Source organism: Eumetopias jubatus, unplaced genomic scaffold, assembly GCF_037043125.1.
Source record: "Eumetopias jubatus isolate StellerSeaLion01/CBP00866 unplaced genomic scaffold, mEumJub1_p1.0 scaffold_9, whole genome shotgun sequence".
In the NCBI taxonomy this organism is placed as follows: domain Eukaryota; kingdom Metazoa; phylum Chordata; class Mammalia; order Carnivora; family Otariidae; genus Eumetopias; species Eumetopias jubatus.
The window spans coordinates 49,494,597-49,518,895 of record NW_028274815.1 but is presented as its reverse complement, the minus strand read 5'-3'; the positions used below and the strand labels follow the sequence as shown (position 1 = coordinate 49,518,895).

Sequence of the window (24,299 nt, the reverse complement as noted above, 5' to 3'; positions counted from 1 at the left end):
ACTTTGCCCTATTCTCTGGATGAGAAGACTCAAAATGGGTTAACACCAGGACCAAGCGAACATTCATTGATGGGTGGCAACTTTGCTCAACTAAAGTGTGAGTGGAGGGGTCTGACGAGAGAGCCCAGGCTTGCTGGACAGCGGGCCTCATCCCCCAACCCCCTGCGGCCCAAGCAGATGGGAGTCGGCTCTTCCACATTGGGTGTCCGGCCATGGAGGAGGTGAGACTGTGTGCTGGTCTTCTCTGTCCAACAAATCCCAAGCTCAGGGATAGCTGGCCCCTCTTCTGATATGCTTCTCTGTCCCCCACTCCTCCTAGTGCCTGGCATGGCGCCAGCATATGGGGCTTGGTCAGTACCTGACTGATGGGCTGGCTAGTCACCAAGGCAGCCCAGAGCCCCCACCTGGGTCCTTCCTGGGGACTCTTACTCCCTCATGGGAGTGAAGTTCTGTCTGTAGGGCCTCCCTGCCCCTGAAACCAAAGGCACCTTTCTGCCCTGGGCCTTCACTGTAGCCAAGTGCAGGGTCTACCTGGTCTGTGTTTGGGGTGCGAGAAATATCATTCATGCTTCTGCTCTGGGCATGACCTGGGAGAGAAGGAAAAGAAGGGGAAGTCAGGCTCTTGCAGGTCCTTCTCCCTTGGTCCCTACACATGCTTCTCCTGGCTTCACAACCAAAGCAAGACCCCCTCCCCCTCATCCCTCAGCCCCTGGAGCTAGCCTCTCCTCCCTGTTCTTCTCTCTCTTCCCTTCTCACTCCTCAGTCTGCTGCTCGCTACCCCTCCGCCCACCCGCCTTGGGCAGAGACGAGATGTCTGCTCTGCGCCAGGCCCTGAAGGAGGGGAGGGACACAGACACATTATCAGGTGAGGTGCCAGGTGTCGCTGAGCTTGGACTTGGACTCCCCCATGACCTTGACCATGCTGCAAGGTGGTCAAGGATTTGGCTGGCAGAGGGAAGGAAGGCGGGGCTCCCTTGCGCGGAGAACAGTGATGGCAAATTATCTGAACTGCCCAATGGTTCCTTCCCCCGTTGAGGCAGGAGAAAGTCAGCTCTCATTCCCCAGCAGCAGCCGCATCCAATGCGCACTGTCAGACCTGTTACTTCTTGGCTTTCTGTGGCCTGTGGCATCCTCTAGCCAGAACTCTGCCCTCTCTTGGCTCCCTTCTTATTTGTATCCAGGATCCTCTCCTGCTGGGCTCAGGGCCTTGCTTTGCCTTCACTCCCTGCAGAGGCTTCACCCTCTCCATCCCCCATTGCTTCATGCCCACCCTGGGCTGAGGATGTCCAGATTGGGTCTCCACTCTACACCTCTCTCTTGAGCCCCAGAATCCACTGGGCAGCCCCACCTGGCACCTTAAACTCAACGCACCGGGATCATGGTTTGCCTCTGCTTAAACTCAGAGGTCCCCATTACCTTCACAGTAGAGGCAGGGAGGGTCCTTTTGCAGGGCACGTGGGCCCTCTTCAGTTTGACCCTCTTGCCCTCAGGCCCTGCCCTTCTCATGAAGTGAACCTCCCCCTTCACAGTGCCTTCCTTCTGCTGTTCGTTTCCTTTGTTTGGAACACCCCTCTCCTGCATCGCCCCCACCCTACCATGTGCTCCTGGAAAACCCCAATTTATTCTCCAAGACTCAGGCGTGTCTCCTCTTTGAGCCTTCCAGGGGCCACCCCGGGGTGGGGTGGTGTGCACACAGAACCTTTTCTCCGGGCCTCCTTCACCGCAGTGTTGGCCATAAGGGTGACCTCAGACACAATGAACAACTGGGAGGCAGGCTCGCCCCAGAGCCATTCGCTGCCTGCTGCCTCCTGGCATCCCTATGTGGAACAACCAAGGCCAGGAAGACTGGGGACCTGGGGCCACCAACAACGGAGAGAAAAACCTGTAGCTGAACCCTTGGCCAGGGGCCCACACTGCCCTCCAAATCATTCCTTGGGCCTGGTCAGGGCACAGCGGACATAATTTATTCATATCTTGGCCTTTCAGTAAAAGTACTTCAAGGAACATACTCTTCTCACTCTTTTCTTTCCATTTTGCAGATTCTCTCTCTTCTTTGCTTCACAGCTCGCCTGTGTGTTCCCCCTGATGAAGTGCCTGAAAAGCCCCGTCTGTGACCGTGCACCTCACGAGCACCCTCACCCATTCCCGGGACGTGGGGGGCTGTGAACGCCAGCATCCCACGGTCGCGGTGCACAAGGCTGTCACCCAGGCATGGCAGAGGAAAGTCCCTAGCCTGTTTCTAATTCAGTTTCGAGGAAGACTTCTTACCAAAAACGGGACTGATGACCATTCTGGGGGAAACAAAGGTACAGACTAAGACAAAAATGCCTAGCACCATAGGATTAGGTACTGATTATGCCAGCATTTGATTTAGAGTTGCATCTATCAGAGCAATTACCTAGACACTTAGGGTAGTAAGTTAGGCCCCAAAGACAGCCCGGGTTTGGGGTGAAGGTTAGATTTCTCCTGATGCCTGTCCTGGGAATTCTAGACAGGTCCTGGCGTTTATCTCCCCCACCCACGAAAGCTTACGGCAGCTGGCATTCCCCAGCCACCACGGGCAGCTGCTGAGAACACACTCACAGAGCCGGCCGTAACTGGCGCTTTGCCGCATCCTCAGGTCCTCGGTGGAGTGGTGGAGGCTCGGACCAGCCGCTGGGCTCCGGGCCGGGCTGCGATCTGGGAGGTGGAACAGAAGGGATTTGGCGTCAGCAGCCTTGCTGTCAGCATGGCTTACATTTCCAGTCATTCCACCTACACAAAGCTGGGCCTTGAGACGTGTCTCTTCCCCTTTCTGGAAGAAAGCCTATTTTAGTTGTTTTATATTTTGCTTTTGAAATAAGTTAACAGTCTGAACGAGATTACAGAGAAAGTATTTGTACTCTTGAGAATGAGATAGAGACACAATTGTTAAATAGGCAGCAGGTGTCGTAGACAGCTGGGTTCATCCCCGACTCCACCACTTACTAGCTGTGTGATCTTAGGCAAGTAACTCAATCCCTCGGTGCCTCAGGCTGCTCATCTGTAAAATGGGGATAACAAGAACAGTACCTAGCCACAGGGTTATTGTGAAGATGAAGTGAGTTAATATACGCGAAGCACTCAGAATAGTGCCTGGAATATGCTAAGTGCTGATTCTTACACCTGCTGTTATTATCATATGCTAAACACTCCATTTTAAACAATTCATCTAAAGAGATTCCTTAAGATTCCTTCTTTAGCAACCTCATCGACTTTGTTCTGATTGCTGCATTTATCTGGCAGGTCCAGCAAGGCTACTGTCTGGGCATCTCGACTCTGCAGTATCAAGAGTGGAGAGTTGCAGGTTGGAGATGTGTGCTTGGAAAAATCCACTCTCCCTAATGGCCCCAGGCTCTGTCAATCACAGTGACACAGCTGCCGGATTTACAAGCCCTGGCACACTTGAGATGAACCCAGAACCTTCTATCACCTTGATGTGCTTCATTTTCTGCCAAGGCTCTTGGCTCTTCTTGGGGGTTCAGTGGGAGACTTTCAAGCTCTTTCCACATACATGCCATCTCTACCAGCATTTTGCAATCCTAACCACACAAGAGAATCTCCTGGGGAGCTTTCTAAACTCCCTGTTCCCAGGCCATCCCCCAGACCAACTGAATCCAGCTCTCAGGGTGAGGCTGAGGCACTGGGACATGTTTCATACCCCCAGGTGATCGCCATGTGCAGCCCAGGCTGAGAACCAGCTCTCTTCCTAGGACTAGTTCTGTTCTGCTGTTGGGGACAACACTGGGGTATGGCTGGGTTCTCTGCAGGCCTGCCAGAGAAGGAGGTTGAGGGATCCCCAGAACCTCAGAATTTCTCCAGGATCATGAAGATCAGGAAGCCTCCACGTTGCCAAGACTCTCCAGCCACCAAGATGGGCTCACCCAGACCCTGGGACTTGACACCAGCCTCCACATGCCCGCTGCCCACCAGCCTATGGCCCGACTCACTGGTGGTGGAGGAGACAGACTTTCCAATGTCAACCAAGGAGCGGTGGATGGGCTTCTTGGTTTGGTGACGGTGTTTCCTCAGGAGGACATAGCTGACCCTCTCCCGGAGCTCGGGTCGCAGGAGGCCATCCTCAATTTGCTTCCCAATGACGTCATCTAAGTGGGGAACAGACATGCCTCATCCACGTGGGACAGAAGGACCAGGGGTGTGGGGGTCTTCAGTTTCATCTATTATCAGTGGGATTAAAAGTGACTAAAGGAGGCAGGAGGTGTGGAAATAGTCCCAGCTTTGCCACAAACTGTGGAAACACGAGCAGGGCACAGGCCTTTGGGTATGTGCACGCGTGTGCGTCTCTGTGTGTGTGTATACAATTCTAGGCTCTATCGGCGCTATTGAGAAAAGTCAATGAAGTACCCTAAGAAGCACAAAAGTTCTGTGTTCGATGGTTTTCGTCCTAACATGAATTCCTTTTAGAAAGCATCTGGGACAAAATGCTTGTGGCAAATTTGAATGCAGTAGAACAAAATTGGCAAAACGTTTTAGGGACAATAAGGCCAGCCTTATTGTCTTCCTTCACTGCTCCACTAAATGAGAGCTAATTTCCTAAAGATGAATGATGATCCCTTTATTCTGACAAGAAACGGGTTGCCATGGCAATAGGTTATCTCTGACAACGCTAGGAAGCCCCTCTCCCTTTTGCTCCCTTGCTGGATGGCGTTTCAGAGAATGAGCTCTACATGGGCCCCAGACCTGGAGCCACTGTGCCGCTGCCTTGGGAGCGTCAGACCCAGAGCCTGGTGTCCACAGAATCAGGCGGGCGTCAGACAGACCAGGTGTGGGCACAAGGCTGCCATGGCTTTCTGGGGGCCTGGCGGTCCCTGCCTCACCTATGATCTGTGGTAAGGAGCCACTGTCCAAATCCAGCAGCACCGTCCCCGTCTGCAAGCAGGTCCGCAGCTCGAAGAGGCTGTGCAGCGACAGTGTGGACACGTGGGGCTTGCTCCAGCGTTCGCCTCCTTCCTCTACCTTTTCTTCAAACTTTATCCACCTGGAAGGGGTTAGGATGGGGCTCAGCATGGCCACTGTCCTCAGGAGCAGCCCCCATGAGGTGTCCTTGGGGCAAGGGGTGTTAGCCGGCAAGTCATGTGCATGCGCTGCATGTTGTTGGGACATTGGTGCTAGACTCACAGGCAGAGGATCTTGGGAACCCTCCCACTCTCCCCCTCACTTCTCCTGAGGTTGTTGTGCTCAGGGCAAAGTGACATTCCAGAGGAGGACCATAATGGGCATGAGGGGTCTTTTGGGGGGTGGCAGAAATGTTCCCAAACTGGATTTGGTGATGGTTGCACAACTCTACATTCACTAAAAAATCATTTAATTGTACATTTAAAATGAGGGAAGTTGACGATAACCTATAATAATAAAGCTGTTTTTAAAAAAGTATCAACTGGAGCCTGGCTACTCAGGGCCGGTCACACCTGTGTTCAGTGTCTGCCTTGCGGGGTGTGGTTTACGGGTAGCAGAGAAAGCGTTCCTGACAAAAAAGTATTTCCCCACGGCTTCTGCTGCAGGGCCTGGGGATTCTACAGGTCCACTCTGGGTTTTGGTTCTCATAGTTCATATTAAAATCCATATGTCATCTGGGGAAGGAAAGAAATTAAACCAAGGATGTATAGGAATTTGTTCTTTCTAGAGGACAGAGTCAGAGGCTGGGTGGAGGAGACGAGTGGGAAGGCCTGAGACAGCCCAGCAGAGGGCAGCACCAGACAGCCTGGAGAGCTGCCAGGAGCATCCCGCCAGCAGGCTCTGCTTTGCAAGATGTCAACCCCAAGTTAGTGGGTAGCTTCAAGTTATTCCAATCAAAATCCCAAAAGAGTAGTTTTGGACCACGTGACTAATTCTGAAGTTCTTCTGAAAAAGTAAGTGTCCCAAAATGGTTGGGGGATGTCTAAAAAAGAAGAATGGGGACGGTCATGCTGTTAGCAGATAGACAAACTTGCCTAAAAGCTGGAGACTGATTCCAGTCCAGATATAGACAAAGGAATCAATGAACAACAGTCCAGAAGCAGACCTGGGCCCTCATGGGAATTTGGGTTTTGATAGAGGAGTTGTTTAAAGGCGAACAACTTAAAAATAATAATAAAAAAAAAACCTTACCTGCCACCTACTTCTCACCAAACACAATATTAAATTCTACATGAATTAAAGTCTAAACTTCAATCTATGATGGACTATTACTGACTCTTAAAAAGAGAAGAAACTCTGACACATGCTACAACATGGATGAACCTTGAAGACTTTACCCTAGGTGACAGAAGCCAGGCACAAAAGATGAACACTGTGTGATTCCACTTTTGTGGAGACCTGGAGTAACTAAATTCATAGAGACCGGAAGTAGAACGGTGGCTGCCTGGGGCTAAGGGGAGCAGGGAGTAGGAGTTACTGTTTGATGGGTAGAGAGTTTCAGTTTTGCAAGATGAAAAAAGTTCTGGAGATGGACGGTGCTGATGGTCACTCCATCACCTTAGGTGAATGTATCTTAGGTCACCGAACCGTACACTTAACAATGGTTGAAATGGTAAAATTCATGTTATATATATTTTACCACAATTAAAATAATTTAAAATGTATAAACAACACTGCAAAAACACTAGAAGAGAATACAGGAGAGTCTTCTTATACTCTTGGTTGTCTAGAAAGAATTCCTAAACAAGATGTAAAACCACAAGGGAAAAAAAACGGGCAGCTTTTGTTACATAAAAATAAACTAAACTAAAACTTCTGTATGACAAAATAAGACAAAGTTCCAAGAAATGTAACACAGTGGGAAAATATTTACAACACCCAGGGCATCAAAAGACTGGTATTTATAACACAGCTCCTTCACATCAATAAGAAAAACTCAAATTACCCAACTGAAAAAGTGAACAGTTCTGAAAAGAAATGAAGATGGCCAAAAGACTTTCAACTTCACTAGGAATCAAGGACATTTAAATTATTGCAAATGGAATGACATTCTTCTTTTCTCATACTGGCAAAAATGAAAAAGATTGGCGACTTCCCATGCTGGTGAAAACACGGGGACGTGGGTGCAAGATTAGTGGATGTGCGTCCATAGTGTAGCATGTATGTCTACGCTGTATGTGAGAGTGGAGCAGCACAGTCTTGGTGTGGGGAATTGGGCAGCTGCTTTCAACATTTAGTGTGCATGTCTTTTGATGCAGTGGTTCCATTTCTAGGAAATTATCACAGAAATATCGTTACATATTTGCATACAGTAGAATGTAGACAAGGATATTCACTGCAGCTTTGTTCGTGAAGGTGAAAAGCTGGAAACTGCCAGTTGCTAGTAGGGGTATGGTCACAAGCATTCCCTACATCCCTGCTGCAGAATACCCCTCAGGGGTAAACAGTATGAGGGTGAACTATGCATACTGACGGGATAAACAATACCATCCCATTTTATACAAAAAGAAACACACACACCCGTGTGTTTGGCCACATGTGTCTAAAAGTGCCTGGCAGAAGCTTTGGAAGGCTACCCGCCAATGGTTGACAATGAGTCTGGGGAGAGGAGTGGGTCTGCTGGTGGGGGAGGAGCTAAGAGACTCTCACTGTATTTGGGTTTAATTATTGTAGTAACATGGCAGCCTGTAGAGCCAGACAACAAGGTTGTGAGTCCTAGCTCCATCATTTCTCAGCTGTGGACTTTAGCATTTTGTTTTCTTCAGGAATAATAATAGTAGGCAGCAGTTAGAGCAGAGCCCGGCACAAAATGCACATTCTGTTAGCGTCAGCTATTAATGTAAAAATAAAGAATATTGCCTTTGTAATTTTAGAAACAATAAAAAATAACAAAATAGAGGCTTTCAAAATCTCCCAACCAGAGGACACCATGGTTGATATTTCAATGACTATCTTTTTTTTTTTAAGATTTTATTTATTTGACAGAGAGAGACACAGCAAGAGAGGGAACACAGCGGGGGGGGGGGGGGTGGGAGTGGGCGAGGGAGAAGCAGGCCTCCCGCCAAGCAGGGAGCCCGATGCGGGGTTCGATCGCAGAACGCTGGGATCGTGACCTGAGCCGAGGGCAGACACTTAATGACTGAGGCACCCAGGCGCCCCGACTATCATTATTATTATTTTATTTTATTTTATTTTTAGAGAGAGAGCGCGCTTGTGTATTGGAGGGGGGAGGGGCAAAGGAGGAGGGGAAGAGAGACAAGAGACTCTTAAGCAGGCTCCATGCATGCCCAGTGTGAAGCCCAATGCGGGGCTCGATCCCGCGACTCTGAAATGATGACCTGAGTCAAAATCAAAAGTCCAACACTTAACAAACTGAGCCACCCAGGCACCCCTCCATGACTATCATTATAGATCTCTGTGTGCAGGAATGTACATGTATACATGTGCACACACAATTTTACACTAATGACACCATAAGGACATAATACCTATTGGACATTCTTTCATGCCTACTAATGTCTATAAATATATCATTTTAAAGGCTCTTTAGTATTTATTTTATTGCATGAATGGACCACAATTGATATGAATAACCCTCACTTGGTGGACATTTAGGTTATTTCTTACTCTTTTTTTTTTAAGATTTTATTTATTCATTTGAGGGCGCCTGGGTGGCTCAAATGGTTAAGTGTCTGCCTTAGGCTCAGGTCATGATCCCAGGGGCCTGGGATCGAGCCCCACATCATATCAGGCTCCCTATTCAGTAGGGAGCTTCTTCTCCCTCTCCCTCTGCCATTCCCTCTGCTTGTGCTCTCTGCCTCTATCTCTCTGTCAAATAAATAAATAAAATCTTTTAAAAAAAAGATTTTATTTATTCATTTGAGAGAGAGAGAATGAGTATGAATGGGGGGGCAGTTTGCAGAGGAAGAGGGAGAAGCAGACTCCCCACTGAACAGGGAGCCCGACGCGGGACTTGATTCCAGGATCCTGGGATCATGACCTGAGCCTAAGGCAGATGCTTAACCGACTGAGCTACCCAGTCATCCTCCAAGTTTTCTTTTTTTTTTTTTAAAGGTTTATTTATTTATTTGACAGAGAGAGAGAAAAATAGCGAGAGCAGGAACACAAGCAGGGGGAGTGGGAGAGGGAGAAACAGGCATCCCGCTGAGCAAGGAGCCTGATGCGGGGCTCGATCCCAAGACCCTGAGATCATGACCTGAGCAGAAGGTAGATTCTGCTGAGCCACCTGGGTGCCCCCTAATTATTCTTTATATAAATAAGGCTGGCTTGAATATCCTTGGCCCTGCTCAATAATTTCCTTAGGATAAACTCTCAGAGGTGGAATTGCTGTGTCTGTACATTTTTAAGTGTATGATATACATTGCCAAACTGTTCTCCAGAAAGCTTCTGCCAATTGACACTTTCACCAATGTACAGGAAACCTCACATTACTCTGAAGTCTCTCAAGCCCTGGTATTGTCATTCTTTTTCACTTTTGTTCATTTGGTAATTGAAAATTTACACCACATTTGCATTCTTCTGATTACTAGTGAGGTTGGACATTTTTTCCTTTGTCAGATTTCCTCTTTACACAATTGTGTGAGTACTTTGACTTGTGAATGCCTAACTTCCTGATTTAATACATTTATTTGAGACCAGTTAACCAGGTGCCTGGCAGGGCCTTAGGGGCTTGAATGGACACAGGATAGGAGGTTGGATTAAAAGAGGCTTGGGAGGTGAAGACCTACGACATGGGGGCTGGAGCGGAGACCACACACACACACTTGCCTCAGGATTTACCAAAGTGTAGCTGACTTTTTTAAATGGGAAAATCTGTTTGGGGAAACATCAGCTAAATTATGGTAGATCCAAGTCTGAATGAAGTCAATACAAAGTTTTTCTAAAGGTGGTATTAAAGGATGCCTGGGTGGCTCAGTCGGTTAAGTATCTGTCTTTGGCTCTGGTCATGATCCCAGGGTCCTGGGATCGAGTCCCACATCGGGCTCCTTGCTCAGCAGGGAGCCTGCTTCTCCCTCTCTCTCCCTCTGCTTGTGCTCTCTCTGTCAAATAAAAATAAAATCTTAAAAAAAAAATAAAAGTGGTATTGATATAAAGGTTGGTAAAGAAGAGATCAAAGGGTAAGTCCAAATGTTTTGATTGAGAAGATGCTTCCCTTGTCCCTGAGAGTCTTTCTCCCATGCAGGCAATCACATTGCCCTGTTTTTTCTCTAAAATATACAAGATAAATTATGCTGTCACCTTACCACTGAAGACTCTTTGCTACTCTACAGCCTTGCCCTATCCACCCAAAAGTGTGATGTATCTCAGTGCATAGGGCCACTTGGGTTGACTGCTCTCTACACTGTCTCATAAACACCCTGGGTGGACATTCTCGGGCAGCTCTCTGCCATGACATCTGTTCTTCAGTTTTCTGCCTATACAAATGTAACTCTACCCAGGAGTGGGTGAGAGCACACCTTCTCTTTGAAACATCCTCTATTAACTCCAGATAGCAAGGACAATCAGTTCTCTCTGCCTCCCAGAACTTCAACTATTTGTAGTATTAGGTCCCCACAAAACATTAGCTCTACATACAAACAGACAAGAACATCAACCTACCTGAGCATAGTCTGCAGAAAAGCCAAGTTACCTATTTCCAAGTTCAGGGCAATATCAGAGCTAGTCTCCTACTACCAGCATCCCTGGAGAACTTGATTTCAAAAAATTCCAGGATACTCAACAATTTTACTAGGAATAGCTCTCCAGGTCCTCCTTGCAACTACTTTGGGAATCCAGATGTTGGAACAGTGAGCCTGTGCTCTGAAACTTAATTTTGTGTTTTTAATGGCAACTACTAGACATTGAGCTCACTTTTACCTTGAGCGGAACATGGAAACATCAAGGACCCAAGATGTGCAGCAATGGTTTTCAACTTTGGCTGCCGATTAGAATTGCCTGGAGAGATTTTATAAAACATGAATGCCTGGATGGTCATCCCTTCTGGAGGGTGGCCTGGCCATGAAAGTTCCCAGTTTGTGTGACTGTGCCCTGAGGGTTGAGGAGCCCTTGCTCTTGAATCATATAGAACTGTGTCACTCAGGGATAGCTGAACTTGTCTGGGATCCCAGTGCAGATAAGCAGCTCTGTGCACACGGGTCTCACTCTCCTTGTACCAGAGGAAACATGGCTTTGAGGACACCAGCTGAAAGAACAGAACCATATCTCCACAGTCTCCTTCCTAACATGGCCATTTTTTGGTTTTGTCTTTGATTTTTATAATTGGAGTACATACTCTATACCAGAGTGTCTCACTCGAACTTCAATGTACAAACAAATCACGTGGAGATATTGTTAAAATATAGATTCTGATTCAGCAGGTCTGGAGTGGGGTCCCAGATTCTGCATTTCTCACAAGCTCCCAGCTTTTGAGGGTCATGGATCTACACAGTGAAATGGCCTCTTTCCTCTCTGTTTTCCAGGTCTGACCCCTTCCTTCTCTGCTGCCCAGCAAGAGGGTCACTTCCTCTCAGACCTCTCCCAGTCATCCTGTTTATTTCTCCAATAGTAAACACTGAGGGCAGGATTCTCAAACTTAAGCAGACATCGGTATCGCTGGAAGGCTTAGGAAAATACAGATTGCCAGGTCCCACTCCAGAGTGTCTGATTTCATAGGCCTCAGGTAGAGGGGAAGGAGCATCAAGAATTTGGACATTTCTAACAAGTTCCTGGGTGATGCTGATGCTGTGATCTAGGGGCAGCACTTTAAGAACCCCTATCCTAGGATAATGATTCTTAAACTGGGTTGCACAGAAAAAAACCTCAGATGCTTTTAAAGCCTTGATGTCTATCTAGGTCTATCCTAGAGCAATTTACATCAGAATACCTGAGTATTCGGGGGCGGGGGCACCTGGGTGGCTCAGTAGGTTGAGCATCTGCCTTTGGCTCAGGTCAATATCCTAGGGGCTCAGGTCAAGATCCCAGGGTCCTGGGATCGAGCCCTGCATCAGGCTCCCCCTGCTCAGCAGGAGCCTGCTTGTCCCTCTCCCTCTGCTGCTCCCCATGCTTGTGTGCTCTCTCTGCCAAATAAATAAATAAATAAATAAATACGATCTTCAGAACACCTGAATGGGACCTAGGCAACTCTGCTATAGACTGTTCTAGGTAAAGTTCTTGACTTCTGGGGTTCAGAGGCTAAAATAAACAATTAATTGTAGTCAATCGTGTTTCCTGGTTATTTGGATATATACCTGCTTCCCCAAATAGACATCAAGCTTCTTGAGGACAGGGACCACTGTTTCCTCACTGGTATCCCCTTACCATCATTAAATGCTTGCTCCCTCCTGCTTGAGGGTAGTGAGGTCTTACCAATCACTTTGGAAGAAGTCTAGCTAGGAGGAAATGACTGGGGAAAAGAAACAATGGTGGGGCTTAAGTGTGTTTAAAAACACTGAGATCGATCCAAGCAATGACCATCAGAGTCTAGGACCATCACAGACACACACAAAAATCAGTGCGGCCAGAAGGGCCTCCCGATAGAAGCAGATACTGTCCTCTGTGAAATAGTCTTCTGAAAAAGGCAGAAAGTAATCAGACAAGCCTGGACCCCACCATCACTTTATGAGAAATATAGATGTTAAACCCCATCAGAGAGACACGATGCAATCCAGAAGGTGCAAAACCTATGGGACGAATGATGCTGTTTCTTTAGCAATAACAACAACTGTGAGGGAAAAATAGAGGAGGAACCTGTAGAGTAAAAATAACTTCAGAGACCTATCTCCCAAATGCAGTATATGGACCAATTTTATACATATATAAGCCACCTGAGTTACCCAGGTGCCTCTGGACCAATTATATTTTTTAAAAATAGGAGATGATCTGGGAAATATGGACACTGTCTAGATAATTCCATGAAAATAGAATTAGGGACACCAGGGTGGCTCAGTTGGTTAAGCGTCCAACTCTTGATTTCAGCTCAGGTCGTGATCTTGGGCTTCTAGGGTTGAGCCCCATGTTGGGCTCCGTGCTGGGCAAGGAGCCTGCTTAAGATTCTCTCCCTTCCTCTCCCTCTGCCCCTCCCCCACAAAAAAATAAAAAACTTTTTAAAAATGAAGAATTAGTGTCATTTTTTAAAAAGATGTAACAGTGGTATTATGGTTGAAATAATACCCAAATATTTGAAAACAGGGTCTTGAAGATGGTCTGTGGATCAAGATCCATAGTCACAGTAGCATTATTCATAATAGCTAAAATGTGGAAGCAACCAATTGTGCGCCAATGGATGAATGAATAAGCAAAACGTTTTATATGCATACAATGGACTATTACTGAGCCTTAAAAAGGAAGGAAATTCTGGCATATCCTACAACATGGATGAACCTAGAGGACATTATGCAAAGTGAAATAAGCTAATCATGAAAAGACAAATACAATACAGTTCCACTCCTATGAGGTATTTAGAGTCATCAAAATCATGGAGACAGAGGGTAGAATGTGGTTTCCAGGGGCTGGAGGGAGGGGGAGAAAGGAGAGTTATTGTTTCGTGGGTACTGGGTTTCAATTTTAGAAGTTGAAAGAGCTGTGAGGATGAATGATGGTGATGGGTGTACAGCATTTTGAATGTATTTAAAATCATTGCACTGCATGCTTAAAAAATAGCTAAGATGGTAAGCATTAAGTATATTTTACCACGATAAAAAAATAGGAAAGAAAGGAAGAAAGAGGCCTTATCTTTTAGAAGCACACACTGAAATATTTGCAGATGGAATGGTGTGTATCTGGGATTCACGTCAATGTGATCCAGTGTGGGGGGGGGGTCCAATCAGAAACCCTGGAGTGAGACCTGGCAAACAGGGGATAGAGACACAAGACTGGCCATGAGTTAGCTGGTAACCACTGAACCTGGGTGATGGGTATGTGGGGGTTCATTCTACTACATACTACTTTTAAATTTAAATTTTCCATAATAAAATGTGTAACCACTTTTCAGAAGGAATGAAGGCATGGGCTCTTTAAAAGCCCTTTGACCAGAGCCTGGCTTAAAAACTCTCAGAAGCCTGATAAAGTGGTTAATGTGTAATCCCAACGAACTCATTGCAAAGTGACCTTTATACCATGGTTGGCTTCAAAAGAAGTGGGGAATTAGACTTGGAGAAGCAGGTCAAGTGGAAAGAAAATCTTTGGGCTGGAAAAGAACTCGCAGGGATTTTGTCGAGACCTGGGGGAGGGCACCAGGTGCCCCTCTTGTGGCTGCGGTGGAGCCGAACAGAACCTTGAAGAGTCACATGTCCCAGAAAGCAGTTCCCTGTCACGCAAAGAGGGTCTGGAACAGAGGCCTTTTCTGTGACTCGTAACTCGGCCACAGATACAATTAGAGAAGGCACTGTTCGGTTAATACCTAGAGTGGTAGAAAGTGTCACGGGGGCAAGCTACCAAGTACAGCCAAGGCTTTCCAACACTTAAGCCCGGGATGTGAGAAGAAGAGGGGGTTCTCCTTTTAGGCCCTGGAAAGAGCTGAAAACCAGGTGACCTGAATTCTAGCTCTATCCTCAGACAGAGACTTAAATTTTAACCCCACTCACCCTGCCCTAGTCCCTCTTAACCTCAGCTGCATTAGTGTCATCTGGGAGCTTGTGACAAATTCCAACACCTAGGGCTGAACCCCAGAGTAATGACATCAGAATCTTGGGGGCCTGAGAATCGGACATCAGTACTTTTAAAAAAGGAAGACATAGGTCTTTAAGAGGACAATGAGCAGGCCATTAGGTGTGGTTGGCGAAGAGTAAAATCTGGAGAATATAGACACACTTTTTGATTGGAGTGGAGGTCCTTTCTTTCTGTGCGTATTTTGCATATCATTATCATTAGATTACGTCCTGGTTAATTTGTAAAAATTCCCCTAGAACATCCTAAATATAAAGATTAAAAAAATGTAGGGGCGCCTGGCTGGCTCAGTCAGAAGAGCATGCGACTCTTGATCTTGGGGCCATGAGTTTGAGCCCCACGTGGAGTATAGGCATTATTTAAAGAAACTAAAAACTTCAATAAAAAATAAAGATTAAAAAAAGTAATTTCCTATAGAATGCAACCTTTAATGTTAAGGTTATGTTGCCTCTAAACATTTGTTGTAAGACTTCTATTTGTGTGCATTTATTGCTTAGAGGAAGTTATGTTTACTCACCTAAAAGTTAAGAAGTACACACTACACTGTGGTAATTCTCCATCTACATGGCCTCACTGACTTTATTCTGTACCTCTCCCCTCCCTACCCCATCACCCATTGTCCAAAGACTTGACTTCCATGTATCAGTTACAAAGCATCAAGACATGGTATTTCAGCTTGCTGCCTGGGGCCAGCTGGTAATACATTTTGTGACTTTAACAGATTCATTTCTTAAAAGTAACATGAATGTGAGGTTTCCCCCATCATTCAGCTATTTAACTTCGCTTTGAGTCATATCAACACCCTGAATTTTCCAGCAGAAACCAAAGGCCAGTGTTAATTCTCTTATGGGCCAATAAGGAATTTTCCTGGAGATATCTGAGATATCATTAGATATTCCCTACTTTCAGTCTTTGAAAGAGGCACCAAGAGATGATATCTGGAAGAAAAGTTTTTCAAAAGGGCAACTCCTAAGCAAATTCTTGCCCAATTCTACAATTTATTTGGCAGATTTTTACTATATAATGGTAAGTGTGTGCATTAAAATATATATGTGAAATAATACAAAAAGTTATTTCTACAACTGATTAAAATTGCACATGGTTATATGTTCACAAACCAAACTTGACAGTGAATTTGAAAGACTATAAAGTATAGAAGACTGAATGGGCAGGCATGGGTCAAGGGTCAACATGTATATATAGAAGTTTAGAAGGTACCAGAAGGAGAAAAGCCTCATGGGTCTCTTAGGGTATCCACCCCAGACCAGACCAAGAAATTTGTCTTTTTATTGTCCCAGAGATGATTAGGTCCAAGGATACTGACTAATGTTAACCAAGTTCACAAGGATTGATGTATAAACCCAAATTTACAATGAGCTTTCCAACAGTTATGGAGTTAGTTGCTGTCATCTTGCAGCCTTTGCTTTCTCTCCTTATAGGCAGATGCATGAGGAAAGCCAAATTATTATCAGAAAGATATAGAATCAGAATTGAGGCTAAGTGACTCAAATGTTTAAAAGACAGGATAAAATGTCTGGAATCTTCCATCTCTGCAAATGAGATTTGTCTGGGACTGGGACCAGACAAGTGGGCACCTCTGTAGTAAACTGTTCTGGAGTGAACCCCACATGCTTCCATGGCTGACTAACTGCCTGTGATTGAGTCTTTCCTTTTGCTAGCATAGGAGTCTCCTCTAAGGGCCTTTGGTTATGCAGTGCAATTTGGGCGTTACTGGAGAACCACTTCTCCAAAAGTGCACCTAGTGGTTAGCTGGCAGGGATGAGGCAGAGGTGTGTTATTCCAGGAGCTGTGGTAATGGAATGGGGGTGGGCACTCTGCCCCCAAGGTCATGCATTTGGTGAAGGGTCCATCCTGTTGCATATCATGTCTTCACTCAGGGGTAATGGGGAGTCCACAGCTAAGTGAATGCTATCAGACACAGCTACTGGCAAATTCCTACCTGGTTCCTTCAGGGAAAGGCTTCTGGAGCCAAATCTCTCTGGAGGCCACTTGTCTGTGTGTTTCTGTAATGACTTCCAAAGGGCTGTCATTTACCGGCTTGTCAGTGTCCCTCAGAGTCTGCTGGCACCTGCTCCTCCCTGCCTCTCAGGAAAGGCACTCTTCTCTACCTGGGTGGTTCTCTCTCCCACCTCTGCTATTCAGGCCCTAGTTCAAAGGTCACTTCATCCATGCAAAGCCTCCCCAGGGACCCAGCTTGAAGAGACTGCTTCCTCCTCTGACTCCCATCCCATCCTGCACCATTTATCGCAGGGCACTTAATATAACAACAGTGGCTAGAGCTTACTGAGCACATACTATGCGCCAGGTGTTATACCAAGAACTTTACATGTACTATCTCACTTAATCCTCAAATCACCCCCTTGAGGAAGGTCTGTTACTATTCTCATTGTCCAGGTTAGGAGGCCAGAGACTCAGAGGACAAGGAACCTGCTCGAGGTCATGCAGTTTATAAGAGACTGGTTTGCAGGTGAGTCTTTTGACTCCAGAGCTCTGTTCTCTCCATTTCACAGTACACCCCTGGGTTTTAGTTATCTGTGTCTATGAGCCCATGCCTGTCTTTTACACTAGATGGGGGGTTAAAAAACCACATCTTATGTGTTAAAAGTGCCTCACAGTTTGCTTTTGTATGGCCAGATAGCTAAGAATAGTGTTTAAATTTTTAAAGGGTAGTAAGAAAGGAGGAAGAAAAGGAGAAGAAAAAGATGAAGAAGTGATCATATATGAACAGAAAGCCTAAAATACTATCTGTCCCTTAGAAGAATTTTGACACCTGCACTAGATCATAAGCATCTCGAGAACAGATTCATACATGTCTTGTTTTAATTCTCCCACAGAACCCAACACAACATCCCCTAAAATATTTTTAGAATGAAAGGAGAAAGGTGTGGATAAGATAAACTTTCCAAAGTTCTCCTAGACCCACAGATTAGAGCTTCTACTTTTCCACTGCCCTAAGAATTGATACAGAGCAGAGGTGACAGTAGCTATCCACGTAGTGATTGGTGAAGTGCTTGTCCAAGAGGGGGACAGGTTTGCAAAGCTCCCACCTATATGCCAAGTTCTGCTTGGCATTAGAAGCACAACTTCAGCCAAAGAACAGATTACATAAAGTGCATATCTTCACTACTACATATGTGAAAAAGACATATTTGGGGTGTCTGCTCGGCTGCCACTCATGGGGATATGTTCCCCAGGCCATGACTAGCCCACCCCGTAGCTCCCCATAACTGATTTGGGTCACAGTGATGGGACAACCAAAGTTGGGCACATCAGATGCTCTTTGAAGAATTAGGAATTGGGAATGAGAAATAGCTACACATTGTAGGATGGTCCTTTGAGTAGAGTAGATGTAAACTTGGAAGCTAAGGACAGGGACAAATGGGGGGAACCAGCTGCAGAAGAGTGAAGACACTGCTCAGAGAGAGGCAGAGACCAGAAGCAGAGAAAGAGGACAGCCTGGCTTCCTGGGCCCAGGCCTTGACATACCTGGCCATCCCTGGGTACCATGAGGTCATCCCATTTCTGCTGATGCTCTCTCTTTTTGCATAAAGTTAGCTTGAGTGGGCTTCTATTACCTGCAGCCTAAAATGCCCTAACAATGACAGGGGCATTTCTCTCTCCCTTGGCCATCCTACACAGGTCCTGACAGCTCACTCGAGCTTAGGTTGTGGTTGTAGAGCTGGGCATATCAGATGGGGAGGCTCTTGCCTTCAGCACAAACACCTGACAAAGGGTTTCCAGGGAGGTCTATTCCTTCAGCATCTCTGGAGTCTGACAGTTCTAACAAGACAGGAGACATAACCACCAAAATCAACTTGTGGACCTTGTTTTGATTTGAAGTTGTACAAACCAACAGTAAAGGGATGTTTTTGAGAAAATTAGGGACATTTGAATGTAGACTAAATATATTAAGGAATTACTCTCAATTTTGTTAGGTGATATAATGGCATTGTGGTTGTGTTTATAAAAGAAGTTTAATTTCATAAAGTTGTATACTAAAATGTTTATAACATGTGGGATTTTCTTTAAAACATTGTGGCAAAAACAAACAAAAAACAAAATTCCTAAAAGCAAACAAAAAAAAAGTGGTGGAGATAGATCAATATTAATCATTGATGAAACTGGGTAATAGGGATGCCTGGGTGGCTCAGCGTCTGCCTTCGGCTCAGATCATGATCCCATGGTCCTGGGTTCGAGGCCTGCATTGGGCTCCTTGCTCAGCAGGGAGCCTGCTTCTCCCTCTGCCTGCCGCTCCCCCTGCTTGTGCGCGTTCTCTCTCTCTGACAAATAAAAAAAAAATCTTAAAAAAAAACAACTGGGTAATAGATACATGGGGGCTCATTATACTGTCCTACTTTTTGTGTTTGAAACTTTCCATAATAAAAAATTATAGAAACTATTTAGATATTTAAAAGTTACAAAATATATAAATATATATTAATTTGGATTTAGACAAATATAAATATAAATAAATAAATATATATATATATACATATATATATGAATCAACTGGCGTCTTGGCAGGCAAGGTGGTCTGATGATGGGCTTTCTTCCCTCCTGACAACTGCATCTCATGGAGCCACCCAAAGATGTCCTTGGTTGCGGAGAGGTGATCCTTCCTGCAGACCAGCCTCTAGGGGTTCGGAGGAACTGCCAGCCAATCAAGCCACATCCCGGAAGCGTTCTGCTCTCCCCTCACTGAGCTAGCCTTCCTGTCCCACTCACCGGCCAGCTAATCCTACCTATTTTACAGACCTGAGTCCACCAGGTGATGGCGTTGTATCACCACCTGGTTGTCCCCACGAGGTGGACTGGTGCTTCCCCAATCTGATGGCCGGTGCTTTGAAGGCGGCCCCTCCTGGCGTGTTAGGTCTCAGGCAGCCCCCACCCTGAGCTGTGCTGACTAGAAGTGATCACGAAACCCCTGGGGGACACCTGGCTCAGCGCCCCCGTTCTGTGTTTACACAGCTCACAGGTGAGGGTGCTGGCTGCAACCAGGGCCTCAGAGGCCTAGGGGAACGTTGCCTACTTCTACCTGGGCCTTGATCCAAGTTCTGATTTGTGTCAAATCCCTTTTTCCCCACTTACCCGGCATAAGTGTCAGGTATCAGTGTTGGACTAGTGGAAGGAGAGGGAAGCACCATGCTAGCTAGTGGATGTGAAAGCAGCTTGATAAAGACCGTGTGACTATTCAGACCAGGAAATAAGCATCCAGTCAGAGTTAAATAACCTTAAAAACTTTCATCTGACCACAAATCTCCGTACATGGCTCCACTGCAGTCAAACAGGAGGCCCCAGGCCCGCAGCTGTTCACCTGCCTCAGGACCACCTGGCTACCTGCAGCTCCCGCAGTCCACTTTTCCACTCCCCCCTCTCCTCCAACAATCACCAGCCCTCTCCACTCCTGGTAGGAGCTCCCAAGCCTTGCTGCAGCTGCCCTGCCCTCTGCTCCTTCCTTTGGGCCTGTCACACAGAAGGGGTGGGGCCTTCCTAGCTGGGGGCTCAGGGCCCTCCCCCCCCCCCCCCGCCCCCAAGCAGTTCCTCTCTAATTCATGCATCTTTACACCACTCTCCTTCATCTGGCTCCTTTCCATCAGCATTCAGTATGCTCAGATCTCTCATGCTCACAAAGAACAAGAGCCTCCCTTGAGAGACGGAGCTCACTGCCACCTTCCACAGACAAGCATCTTGGAAGAACCGTTCCACTGAACCCACCCTCATCATCCTGACGCTCTTCTCCACCCTCTGCCCCGCGCCACCCCTGAGACTGCTCTCGTCTCTCCATCCTTGGATACTTTTCTGTTCCTCCCCCACTCGGTGGCTATTCCTTCCATCTTGAATGTCTCCCTGCCCCTGGTTTCCAGGACACAGCACTCCTCTTGTTCCCCACCTACCTCTCTGGTGGCACCTTCTCAGTCTCCGTGGCAGATTCCACTCCCTCTGCCCACCCCTCAAATGTTAGTGACCTGGGGGTTCTGACCTGGGAACTCTCTCACTTCACAGATCTCAGGGGCAAACTTACCCTCTTCTATGGGTTTGGTTTCCATCTAGATGCTGAGCACTGACAAATCTAGGCTTCTCCACGGAGCTCCAGACCTCTGTACCTACATGGTGCTGCTGGACACCTCCACTTGCAGTTTCCCCAAACAGAACATGTCCCAGAGGAAACTCATCATCAGCGTCCATCAGAACAAAACAAGATGCCCAACACAACAAGAACTTGCTATTCCTCTGTGTTTCCTAAATTGCTACCACGAGTTACCCGCTTGCACAAGCGGGAAAGCTGGGCATCTCCCTGACTATCCTGGTCCCCAACATGCCACCTGTCACTAAGTCCTGTCAATTCTCCCTGTTAAGACAGGTCTTATATCCTGTAAAAGGAATAGTGGCTGCCAGGGATTATGGAAGAGAGTGATATGAATAAGCAGAGCACAGAAGATTTTTAGGGCAGTAAAACTCCTGTGTAGGATACTATAATGGTGAATACATGTCCTTACACATTTGTCCAAACCCATAGTAGGTCCAACACCAAGAGTGAACCCTCATGTAAACTCTGGGCTCTAGGTGATGATGTGGCAATGTAGGCTCATCAACAGTGACAGATGGACCACGCACATGGAGGATGTCAGCCACAGGGGAGGCTCTGTATGTTCAGGCGCAGGGGGCAAACGGGAACTCTGCACCCTCTGGCTCACTTTTGTTGTGAATCTAAACTGCTCTAAAAAAGAAAGTATATTTAAAAGGAATACATATATTAACACACACACACACACACACACATATATATGAAATTATATGCTTGAAAAAATAGGTCTCAAATCCACCCCTTCTCTCTGTTCCCACTGCTAACTTCTTGGTTCAGGGTCCCATCTTTCACCGAGACCAGCCTCCTAACAGGCCCAGTCTTGCCTCCTTTTAATACATTCTCCACATTGAAGCCAGAGTGGCCTCTCCCAGACCATCCTGCTCCTCTCCCCCCAAGTGGTCCTCTGAAGCTCCCAGCATCAAGTTCAAACTGCAAAAGATGGCCTGCGTAGGCCCTCCATGGCTGGCCCCTCACTCCGCAGCCCAGCCACAGGGCATTTCTGCCCCTTCCTCTGTGGGTCTGGTCTCCTTGTTCCCGGGGCCTCTCCTTTCCCCCTCCATACCCTCTCCTGGCTAACTCTGATCTATCTTTCAGGTCTCGGGGTAAACACCTCTTGCTCTTGTTTGTCTTCCTTAACCCCTCCTGTCTAGGCTGGGTGCCCCCACACTGCTTTCACAGCACCCCATCATCAAATGCCTGTTTAACCACTTTTGTGCCCCATTCGACAGAAAGCCCAAATGAGTCGGGATGGCATCTGCCATGTTCATTTTTGTATCTCCAACAGCTGGCTCAGGTTTACAGACAGTAATACTTTGTAAATCATACTTAAATGAATCAGTGAGGTTTGCTGACTTCCGTGCTAAGAACTCTCAGCTTCCTACTCTGCTTTTATCCATAGAGTTGTCCCAGGTGAGTAGTGAGATAGTGAGACCGAGGGCTGGGGGTGCATTCTGCATGCCCCCCCACCCCTGACAAAGCAGGGAAATGATACTAGGAAGGCATTCTATAAGATCTTAAGTAGGAGAGTTTCAAAGCTGAGACAGAGTTCAGGCTTTCCCCTCTATCACATAGAGAGTAGGCAAGCAACTCCACACGTAAGATGCTTCTGAAAATATACTGGTCTGTTTGACCCAACTAAGCTGACCCACTTTTCCTGCCCTTCTTTCTGCCCTTTCCTGGTCATCACACAAATGTCCTCAGAGCATAGGTGTCTCATAAGAACCTCTGGAAAGTTTACTCTTTTGGTCTGCTCTGAATTGAGATCACAGGCAGCTTGGATTTGGAATTTTCTCTAAGAACTCTTAGAAGGCTCTAAGCTCTGGCTATGTCTGAGTAACCCCAAAGGGCCCTCCACACTTGGGTGGGTTCCAGCCCAGATCATTCTTCTCTTCCTGTCCTTGCAGCCAGGCCAACTTGGGCCTGAGAGAGGACAGCATTCTGGGTAAATTGTTTGCTGGTAGTGAGGGGGTTGTGTGCCCCCACCCACCTGATCCAGCCCTCCCTTCAGGCAAGGTCAGTATCAGCAAATAGCCAGCTGCATTTTCCTCCCGGGAATGCTAAAGAGATCGAATTAGTGAAAATCTATCTTATTAACAGCCTGACCTACCAGCATTGATCACACTAGAAGTCACCCCCCACTCCTCCACACACACAGTCCCCATCATGCGCACAGGGCAAAGCTTCAGTGGAGCTCTAAAAGCCATTTAAATCTGTTCAGGGGTGACTCCTTCTCCAAGGGCTCAAAACATCCCCCAAACTAATAACCCCTGACAAAGCACCACCAGGGAAAATTCCTTGCGGATTTGAGATTTTCACTCTTAATCTCCTAACTCAATAAAGCAAACACTCCTGCAGCAAATTAAATACTTTTATTAAAGGGTCCCCTCCATTCCCTTTGATGTGGGTGTAGGCCTGCAACCCTCCCAGGGCCTGAGTGTCTGTGTGAGGGGTTGTCCACCCCCCACACCATCATCATTTTCTATTACCCCAAGGAGGCCAGAACCCACTAGGATTTGCAGATTCTTGGATTCTGGAAACTTCTAAGATCTCTGGCTTCCGGGAGTAGATCTCACAGCCTGTCAGCTGAGGGAAATGCTTCCCATTCTTTTGTGGGGGTGTGGCCTGGCCCCAAGCACCTCTACTGTTGCAGTTTGCCTGAAGGAGTCTCCAGCACAGCTGTCCAGGCCAAGGTAGACCTGTTGGCCAATGGTCAAGCCCTTCCTCTGACCTTTCTACAGGCTTGTTGGTCAAACCTCCAACAGTGAGCTGGAAACCTGATGCTGTTAGCTGGACAAAAGATTAAAGGAGGCTAAGTAGAGAAAGGGGACTCGAGGTAGGGAGGCCTGAGCTCCTCTCCTCCCACTGTTTCCTGCCCCCAAGTTGGCCTCCAAGCTGCTTCTCCCTCACATCTGTCTGGAATTGGGTTCAGCGATTTTAACTTCTAGTCATCTTTTTTTTTTTTTTAAGTTTTTATTTATTTGTCAGAGAGAGAGAGGAAGAGAGAGAGAGAGCACAAGCAGGGGGAGAAGCAGGCTCCCCGCTGAGCAGGGAGCCCGATGCAGGGCTCAGTCCCAGGACCCTGGGATCATGACCTGAGCTGAAGGCAGACGCTTACCCAACTGAGCCATCCAGGCGTCCCTAGCCATCACTTTCCTCTCACTATTTGTTTGAGGTCTACTCAGGACCCTTTCAGGGTCACCTCAGAAGCTGCCTACCTTGCAGGGAAATCTACCAGCCTGCAGATGGTAACTGTCAGATCAGACCCTTTTCTATTTCAGGAGGAGCCTCCTTCTAGAAATATTATCTCGTACAGTTTATCAGTTTCATTACAGGGTCTAGAGTGCATAAGGCTCAATGGATCCATTCTGAGAGAGACCAGAAACAATATTTTGTCTGTGGTGACAGACAATCAGGTCTCTGAGGGCCCTGAGGCATTCTTAGCAAGGGCTCTGCAGGCATGCGTGATAGGCCCTCACAGAAGGTCTGGTCCTGGCATTTGTTGCCAGGGGTTCTGGATGCAGCACTTGCCCAGTGGAGAGAACACTCTCTTCTTACTGGGTCTCTGAGAAGGCCCTTCTCAACGTTCCTTCTATTT

At 46.9% G+C, this 24,299-nt stretch overlaps 1 protein-coding gene across 1 annotated transcript in view; it reads right to left on the bottom strand.

The window, feature by feature from the left end:
- SLC4A5 (solute carrier family 4 member 5) overlaps window positions 1–24,299 on the bottom strand; it is a 77,518-nt gene that overhangs the window by 33,030 nt on the left and 20,189 nt on the right. Inside the window, exons 4-7 of the mRNA XM_088026451.1 lie at window positions 4,857–5,017; window positions 3,969–4,124; window positions 2,584–2,679; window positions 532–587 (exon numbers count right to left, since the gene is read on the bottom strand). Coding sequence (XP_087882577.1) covers window positions 532–587; window positions 2,584–2,679; window positions 3,969–4,124; window positions 4,857–5,017 — 469 coding nt within the window. The remainder of the gene's footprint in view (window positions 1–531; window positions 588–2,583; window positions 2,680–3,968; window positions 4,125–4,856; window positions 5,018–24,299) is intronic.